The 9,799-nt window shown below is 39.1% G+C and overlaps 1 protein-coding gene across 2 annotated transcripts; it reads left to right on the top strand.

Moving 5' to 3' along the window:
* The first annotated feature begins 14 nt into the window (after positions 1-14).
* drg2 (developmentally regulated GTP binding protein 2) lies at positions 15-7,555 on the top strand. 2 transcript variants are annotated; one of them, XM_042505451.2, is made up of 14 exons: positions 15-118; positions 327-419; positions 1,669-1,829; positions 2,051-2,140; positions 2,218-2,278; positions 2,495-2,585; positions 2,706-2,778; positions 4,018-4,108; positions 4,266-4,363; positions 4,598-4,674; positions 4,784-4,872; positions 5,039-5,097; positions 5,246-5,299; positions 7,184-7,555. In XM_042505451.2, the coding sequence occupies exons 2-14, from the start codon at positions 356-358 to the stop codon at positions 7,268-7,270; spliced, it is 1,095 nt and encodes a 364-aa protein (XP_042361385.1). In that variant the 5' UTR covers positions 15-118; positions 327-355; the 3' UTR covers positions 7,271-7,555. The 2 variants fall into 2 exon arrangements, with proteins under 2 accessions (XP_042361385.1, XP_042361386.1); XM_042505452.2 differs by lacking the exon at positions 15-118 and adding an exon at positions 150-193.
* Positions 7,556-9,799: the final 2,244 nt, after the last annotated feature.

Below are 9,799 nucleotides of genomic sequence, written 5' to 3' on the forward strand. Positions count from 1 at the left end.
GGGACAAAATGCGGCGAGTTTCCTTGTTTCCGCCCGGACGTTTCACAGGCACGCAACGAGTTCCGGTTGGTGATGTCAGTTTTCTGTGCATGCCGCGGAGTGTAGCTTCTGTCAAAGTGTAAATATCTAACATTTTACTTCACATTTGACAGCTGACACTGCGTGTGTCTAACGCAGATGCTAATCTAAACCTGTATGTGTTGGTTCGGTGTTTTTAACTCGGGTTTGTGAACTGTTACCGGTTAGCAGGTTAGCCGGGTGGCTAACAAAGCTAACAACTGTGGAGTAACACGTTTCTGTTTTCTGCTATTTTCTCTCCCTGACAGTGTAGCTGCTGCACAGCCGACCTGCCGACATGGGGATTTTGGAGAAAATCGCGGAAATAGAGAGAGAAATCTCTCGGACACAGAAAAACAAAGGTAAGAGAGGGCAGGCTAACACGGCTAACTGTTAGCTTCACCATTTACGAACTTGAAGCCACTTGTGTGTGTGTGTGTGTGTGTGTGTGTGTGTGTGTGTGTGTGTGTGTGTCAGATGTCAGTGTTGTGTTACTCATTAATCAAACAAGGAATCAAGAGGACGCGCGCTAACTGACACCCAAAGCTTGATTACAGTTGACACCACAGTTGGCTTGATTTTTTTCGTCAAAAACATTGGAAGAAAGCAAAGTGCAACAGCAAGAAACGACCCAAAAACTAGCAAGAAATTAGTGAAAAGTGCAAGAAAATTGCCTGACAATTCGTTAAAGAGAAGAAAGAAGCGAAAAAAATTGAAATCATGAAAAAAATATTTTAAAAAATGATTTGGAAAAAAGTGCTGAACATTTTTAACAATTCTGGGACGTCATTTTAAACATGTCATGATGATTAGCTGTAAATGTATTTTCCCCTAGATATTTAGCCTAGTTTAAAAAAAATCTTGAATCTGTTAATTTCTTGCAGCATTTTTTACTAAGTTGCTCATTTTCTTTGTTTTTTATAGAAATTGCACCGATTTTTTCAGGGTTCAAATGTTTGAATGCGTCTAATAATACGCCTTTAATACCTCTTAAAGGCGTCCAAAAGCAGCGCAAGAAAAGTGATGTCGTTCCTGGTTTCAAAGGGTTTAAAGCAACAATATCATAAACATTTTTAATTTCAAAGTAGTTGCTAATTCATTCAAATGATTCCAGCTAAACTCTGGAGTGGTGATCGTGCAGGTGTTACAGTTTTATAGCAGCTCTTCTTCACCTCTCACCAGTGTGTAGGATTTAGGGAGAAATATTGGCAGAAATTGAATCAGATATAATAATACATTTCTTTAGTGTATGATCACCTGAAAATAAGAATTGCTGTGTTTTTGTTATGATGTCTGGATCTTAAGTTATCAGAGCAAAAAGGAAAGCACACCATCACAGGTGCTGGGCTAGATGGGCCGAACACTGTCAGAGAAACACAGATTTTTAATGTGAAACTGCTTTATTCAGTGTTTTTCCTGGTTTTAAATCACCTGGCTTGTTTGTTTTGAAGAGACTTCAGCTCACAGTAAAAAAAAAAACCTCCTGAACAATGAACACTGAAGGACTCATAATGGGAGAAGTTTCAGTTTGCAATCTGCAATCCCCACAGTAAATGCGTAATTCGTACATGCTGTTTCTCTAACACATTTTGTCACGTTTTTCCTCTCCAGCCACTGAGTACCATCTGGGTTTGCTCAAGGCCAAGCTAGCCAAATACAGAGCTCAGCTCCTGGAGCCCTCCAAGTCAGCGGGGGCCAAAGGCGAGGGCTTCGATGTCATGAAATCAGGAGACGCTCGTGTTGCTCTTATCGGTTTCCCCTCTGTGGGTAAGGTACGTCACCGTGGGTTATGTCTGGATCAGAAAAAGATGATGTTCTTTTTACTTTCATAAAAGTGTGTGCTAAATCCTGCGGTGTACCTCAAATAAAAACAAATGACAAACACTCGAACCAAGCAGCCAATAATCCTCTCATATAAATGCACCAGAATTGAAACATAATCCAAAGATTGAACACATGCTCGTGTAATTGAATCCTCTGTTGTGTCCCGCAGTCCACCTTCCTTAGTTTGATGACGTCAACGGCCAGTGAAGCGGCTTCCTACGAGTTCACCACCCTCACCTGCATACCTGGTGTCATAGAGGTACACACATTCACACTAACACATATCTTAAACACTGCAACAATCTGCCACTTACACTGTTTTCTGTCGCTCTTCAGTACAAAGGGGCCAACATCCAGCTCCTCGATCTGCCAGGAATCATCGAGGGTGCTGCCCAAGGTACGATTAGGTTTTGTTTTTGTTTGTTTAAACCCAAAGTGAGCTGACGTTGGGCATTTGTTGTATCTATTTAATTATTTTGCCACTATTAGAATTCTCAGAGTTATTAACAGATGATTTGTGTTCAGTTTTATAATTTGCTTGCTGCTGTAATTTACAGTAATGAGAAAAAGCCCCACAGTGATTTTAATACTTTGACTCTTTGGCTTTTCATAGGTAAGGGTAGAGGTCGGCAGGTCATCGCTGTCGCCAGGACAGCAGACGTCGTCATCATGATGTTGGATGCCACCAAAGGGGATGTTCAGAGGTGTGTGATGTCACTGTTTGTGTTTGTGTGTGAGTGTCTGTCAGAGGGCGTTTGAGAGGAATCTGAGCATTTGAAACTAATTCTTGCCTTTAACTTCTTTTTCTTTTTTTATTTTTCCAGAGAACTTCTAGAAAAAGAGTTGGAGTCAGTGGGCATTAGACTCAACAGGACAAAACCAAATATTTATTTCAAGGTACATTTTCTTTCATTATCCTGATCAGACTGTGAACATCAGCAGCTTATTTCAAAGAGATGTGGCTCTTAGTCTTTTTTAGACGTCATGACAAGTAAAATGTAGCCTGACATCGCCAGACTAAATCGCAAGTGGGATTTAGTCTGAAACATCTCAGTTCGTTTTGGATTCTGTGGGGTGTTATCAGCAGCTGTAGACTCGGGATGTTATTAGATTGACCAGCAAACAATCAGAGCAACAGATCGTGACGTAGTGGTGAGTGATGGACAAATGTAAACAGGCTACAGCGTGCAGAGACAAGCTGTGATAGTGTGCCATCAATACATCTATAAAAAAGAGAGTTTTTGCCATCAGAATTTACAAATAGTACTTCAACAGAAAGATCTACATCAGCAGACATCATCTTGGTTGTTTTTGGAAGTGCCTCAAAAGTGCTCCTGTTTACTAAAGTAGATTTCTGCTCGCCATCATGTCCCAATCCGCAGGAAACAGCGTCGGGCTTTGAAGCAAATTTGACATAGTGGCCAAATCATGGAAACACAACTTTTGGGTCTGTTGCTTGATGCCATGGGCCAGAGACTTGACATCAACTTCCCAGTACGAACACTTGAATAGCCTTTATTCAAATCATTCAGTCCTTAAAGTTGTAAAATTCATTAATAACCGAATCCAGAGTTGTTTTACAGTCATTCATAAAAGTGAGCTTGTGATCGATCGGTTGGGAGGCAAGGCGAAAGAAAAGTCCAGTGTTGTGCTCTGTGGGCTCTTGGATGTGGAAGATCTGAGTATTTTTATACCTGGATGTCAAACTTTCTTTAGCTTCATGCGGCACTGAGCAATTTTCATAGGAATGAACAGAGCCCCGCCTCCAACACTGAGTGTTTCATGTTACAATGACTGTCTCAGAAAATATCGTGGTTATATGGTATTTCAGTGTTTACAGCATTATTATCATTAGTTACAATTACTCTTAAAGGAATGAAAACAATTTATTTTTTCGATTTCAACAAACATTGTATTGCTATATTTGAAACGTGAAACTGTTTTTTTAACGGATGTGTTAAAAGTTTCTCTTTTGAAAAAATAGCAAAAATAAAGGTGAGATTGTCTGTCCAGTTCCAGACGTTTGCAGTAGATAATCAACCGCTGGAGGACCCTGCGTTTAAATAAATAACAAGTCAACGTACCTCTCTCTGACATTAATTGGTCCAAAAATGTAGCGTCTGTTTCTCTCTGCAGCCCAAGAAAGGTGGCGGCCTCTCCTACAACTCCACTGTTCCTCTCACCCACTGCTCAGAGAAACTCGTCCAGCTCATCCTTCACGAATACAGTATCCTCCACTCTGTCATTGTGGCCTAATGATTTAATGTCTCTTCCTCAAAGAGACGCTCTTGTCTCTTCAGCTCAGGCCTTTTCTGTCCTCTCATCATTTTCTGTTAAAAAATCACAGCAGTGTTTGGTTGATTTCTTTAACTTACTCTCCTCAGAAATCTTTAACGCAGAAGTCCTCTTCAGGGAGGACAGCACACCAGACGAGTTCATCGATGTCATCGTCGGGAACAGAGTTTACATGCCTTGTCTTTATGTATGTCAGTGTCATCAGCTGATTTGGGTTATAGGCCTCATACCTCTAAAATCTTAAATGTCCAAAGTCCAAAGGTGTTTTTTTAACCCACAGAAACTCTTTTGTGTGTGAAAACGAGAACAATACTATATTTGGAGTAATGAGGTTTTAACAAATCTCTCTAACTGTCTTTTTTTATTAGCTTCTATACATTAAAGTCTTTTTGCCCCTTCATATTATTTGTGGCGCTCACAGGTGTACAATAAGGTGGATCAAATCTCCATCGAGGAGGTGGACCGCCTGGCTCACAGACCTCACAGTGTCGTCATCAGGTCTGTTATCTGTATGCATGTGTGAATAACAGCGGTTTTAGTTGGAATCTTGTCATCTTTTTTTATGTGTGCATGTGGGAGTTAAACAGCTTCCTCATGTATATTTCAGTTGTGGGATGAAGTTGAACCTGGATTACCTTCTGGAGACGTTGTGGGAATACCTGGCTCTGATTTGCATTTACACTAAGAAAAGAGGAGGTGCACGCACGCACACACAAACACACACACACACACACACACACACACACACACACACACACACACACACACACACACACACACACACACACTATGATTTACTCATTAGACTGACACAAACACAGGAATACCCAAAAGATTAAATTTGTGTTTATTTTTCCATCAGAGCGCCCAGACTTTACTGATGCCATCATTATGAGAAGATCAGCATCTGTAGAACACGTGGTAAGTAAAAAAACATGGATTCACACAATTTCTGTCAGTATCAAAATGAATATTTTTGGAACATTTGTACATGAATAATATTGCTACTATTAGCAGACCTGCTGTTTTTGCATGGTGTGAATATGACTGTTCTGCTTTCTACCCACAGTGCCATCGAATCCACAGAACCTTAGCCAGCCAGTTCAAATATGCCCTGGTTTGGGTAAGTTAAAGTTTTCAGAGAAAATAACCTTCAGAAACTTAACTCATGTGCCTCTTGTCCTATAAACTGCTAAAAATAACTTCCTCCTGTTGAACTACTGAGTAAAATAGACAAAAACTGTTTGTAGATGTCATGGATATGCTTAACCTTTTAATGGGGCTTCTTTTAGTAGAGGTGTAATAGTATATAAAGCATTTTTTAGGTCATGATTCAGTATGTTTTTGTTCCACTGGGAGACAAAAAACACTCTGTTTATTGAGGAAAACACAGCACAAATACACACATTTGCATAAAGAATGGAAGCAAATCAGACGAGAGGTTTTAATGGTGTCCAACAACAAAATGTTCATGAACATTAAAAGTTAAGTTAAGGAGTGAGTTACGACGTTCCCATAAGTTGGCAGTGAAGGTTTTTGTGTGGCAGTTTTACTACACCTTAACTCCAGCCATGCTTTGAATAAGTGGCAGTTTCACATTAGAAAAACTACTAAACCAACTATACATCTGTGGTAGCATGCATATAAACATTGCAAAATTATAATGCCTTAATGTTGGTGACAGAAGCATTATGTTTTCGGGTTATCCATCTGTCCTTCACATCCATGTGTTTGCAATATCTCAAGGATAGACAGAGGTTGGTGGTCAGTCATTAAATTTAACCATAAATCAAGAATTCATACACTAATTTTGGCAAAAATTCATAAAAATGTTAAATAGGATAAAATGATGAAGTGATGACATTTTAGATTCAGAGTCAGCTTTATGGCCAAGTAAGTGTGCACACATGCAGGGTATTTAACAGAGTTTATTGACTATCTATCTATCTATCTATCTATCTATCTATCTATCTGTCTCCATCTATCTGCAATAGTTGTATGATGCTGAGTGCAAAGGGTGCTGGAATAAATAAAGGGATGTTTAATGTTAACAGTTTGCCTTATAAACATGAGGTATGGGGGATATGATAATATACAATATATATAATATATGTACAATGTGTGCAGCAGTGCTTATATATATATATAATGATAATATTAACATGTTAAAGAACCGTTTGTATTTAGACTATGAAATAAATAATTTACAGGTGAAGCGGCTGCTTACAGGATTATTACACGGGGATTGTTCTGGACACTATAGACGGGTGTTAAGTGTTCATCAGAGTGACGGCCTCTAAAAAGACACTGTTCTTGTGTCTCTGTAGCTGCACATCCATTTATATTCATGAATTTTGAAGCATCTGCATTTCACCAAAAATACTCAACAAAAATACACTTGATAACTTTAAAAGTGTTCACTGCATATATTCTGATCCGTAGATTGTATAAAATAATAGACATAGCCTGCATGAAATCACCCATTGGTTTTTAGACTCCTGTTTTGAGGCCTCAAGCTCAAGTTTCAACAAATGATGTGATCGTTAAAACTTTTTTGGAACAAATGGGAGTTTTTACATAATTGACGTGTTTCCATTATGAAGACTTTATATTTTCAATAAGAATTTGCACAGTTTTAGGGTTAATGGAAACCCGTCTATTGACTGTAAGCTATGTATGTACTTTAAATTCTTAAAATGTTGATACACACATCAGTAACTACAGTTATCACAGCTGCTACTCACTGATATTATAACTGCTAGTTTTGGATGAGGTCTGTGAGGGTAAAAGTCCCTAACAATAACACTCACTGTTCACAGTTTGCTCAGTTGACTTCCTAAATTAAAATCACCATTTGAGCTACAGCTGTGTTTACTGTCCTGTGATACACGAGAAGCAGGGCAGAGTGGATGCAGGTCACTATATCACCGTGTTGTGATTCACTACATTTAAAACCCAAACAAATAATAAGGAACGGTCTGAACTGTTTAATCTGTTGTTCTTCCAGGGAACCAGTACCAAGTACAGCCCTCAGAGGGTCGGTCTAACACACATCATGGAGCACGAGGACGTCATCCAGATCGTGAAGAAGTAAAAAAAAATAAAAAGCTCCTGATTGGACAGAGAGACTGAGGAGGAGGTGTCAGTCGGGGGAGTTAAAACGGAACAAAAAGACCCACTGTACAGTAGATATATACAACAATAGTCGCAATTCTTATTTTGTATATGAAAATTAACAAAAGACGCTGAAAGAGACGACCTTATTTAAGTCGGTTGCGGACAGGAAATGGTGTATTTTACCTTTGATTAAGATAAAAAAGATACATTGATTCAGAGAGAAAAACAGGAAGACAACGAATAAAGAACATAAAATCTTTAATGAATCTTGTGTTTGTTTTATTCCTTCAGTTTCATGATTGTGTATTATTTTGTATATCCTACATGTGTGGCATATCTGTAACTGCATCTCACCTGGATTTGATGAAGTCACATGGAAACACCTCACCTGTTATGTCTGTACCTTTTGTCCTTTGGAGAAGCTGATGTTTAAGACATAAAATATGTAAATGAATTAATTAATATGTGAAATAATGTAAGAAATTGTTTAAACTCAGTTCATTATTGTAAAATGTTATGTCATCATTATTACCTCCAGCACGGAGGTTATGTCCACAGTGCAGTTGTTATTTTCTCAGCAGGATTTGAGAAAAACTAACGGCCCAATTTCCTTGAAACTTTGTGAAAGCGTGAAGCCTGGGCCAAAGAAGAACCCATTCAATTTTTGAAATGGTAAATACACACATTATTTCTCACTTTTGTTAACATTGTGAGATCTGCTTTCTCTGAGTACCCTTGTTTTCTGAGATAATTTTTTGTTCAGATTATATTTAGGAAACACATTTTTAAATTTTAAATGCTGAACCTGCAATAACTAATCTTATTTGGTCTCTTGGCAGCGAAAACAAGCTACTGGCACAACACTGAAATACACAGTGTATGATGAACGGATGCATCCTGCAGTTATGAAGCACCATTTTCACACATTTGGAGTCGTGTCTTTGACCACCTCGAGAACGTGAGTCCACTATTTACTCTAGCTCTGATATGTCACCTCTCACGCCTGAGGGAAATATCTGACTCTTAAGCTGCTAAAAGCAACAGTATCCTCACCAGCTAGTTAACTGCAATCCCTGTCTGGGATCATTGCGATGTTCCCAAGAGCCTAGTCTAGCCTTGTATTGGGTACCAGCAGTATAAGACATTTATGAGGGCTATTTTTACAGTTAAATCAGTTATTAAAAAATATGCATGATTCAAATGCAGATTGAATAATAAAAATCCATTTGCCTGTACTATGTGTACTCTGTACTCTGTACTATCAGTGTCTAAAAACTGTCTTGCCTGTCAATTTGAGGGCGTAAATAAAAGGATGTAGTCTACTCCAAAGAATATCAACAATGTCTCTCCAAAATCGCTGATGCCACCTTCAAATAATGCTGCTAAACTCTCTGATATGAATTTAGATTTTATAGAAATGTAACTAGAAAGTATACAATAAAAATAAAATGCACTGCTTGGTCTCACTATAATTTTATGTGTGACAGGAATCCCTCAGATGAGCATCCTGTGCCCCTTGTGAGGGTCAATGACCTCTGACCCCTCCCCACTGCCTCCGACCCTGCTGCCCAGCTGTTTGTATGGCGGCCGGTCTCCAACGCTCCAAGGTAGGCTGACCAGAGAGTATGGACTCCCAGCCAAATGCTCCCCATTCACTCGCACACACACTGGCACAATAGCAGCATTAAATATTCACTAGCATCTCTTCGGGTTAGGAGAGGGGGACAGAGTGGGAGGCTTTACGAGAACAGGAGGGAGAGAGAGGGGCTGTGAGCTGACACACTGCTGGCCTTTAAAGATGCACTAAAGATGTCTGGTCAGACTGAGTTGTGGATGGAGAGATTCTGCTTCGGAATAACCTGAAGAGGAGAGGAATGATGGAGGGATAATATTGTGGAGGAAAAAAAAAGAAACAAAGGTACGGTCGATTGGGTGTGTATTGTGTGGAGCAGGCATGACACTTGATGCTGCTTGGCTCCATATGGTGTGGCTAAGAGTGTGTGTGTGTGTACATATGTGTGTGTGGTGCTGCTAGTGCACATAAGAACTGGGTGTTTCTTTAGAGTGCTTTTATCAGCCTTATTTTTATGTAGTTTGGTGCCATCATATGTTTAAAGATGTAAATTGGATTTCCGAAAGTAAGTTTAGTCTTAAAGGTCTGTGTCTGTGTATTTAGTGGCATCTAGCAGTGAAGTTGCAGAACTGAAATTTCTCCCATGTGCCAAGCATGTAAGATTAGATTAGATTAATTAACTTTATTCATTCTGAAGGAAATTGAAATGCCAAGCAGCTCACAGTAAAAAAAGATTTAGACAAGATAACAAAAAGATGTTAAAAACAACCGATGAAAACAAAAACGGATAGAAACATGCCATCTGCAAACACGAAAATGCAAATTGCCCCACAGTGTTTGATTTGTCCATTCTGGGCTACTGTAGAACAACATGGAGGACCTGCTCCATAGATATAAACGCTCATTCTAAGGTCAAGAAAACGCAATGATTCT

This window comes from Plectropomus leopardus, chromosome 18 (genome assembly GCF_026936395.1).
Source record: "Plectropomus leopardus strain MGB_pleo_1.0 chromosome 18, ASM2693639v1, whole genome shotgun sequence".
Lineage (NCBI taxonomy): Eukaryota > Metazoa > Chordata > Actinopteri > Perciformes > Serranidae > Plectropomus > Plectropomus leopardus.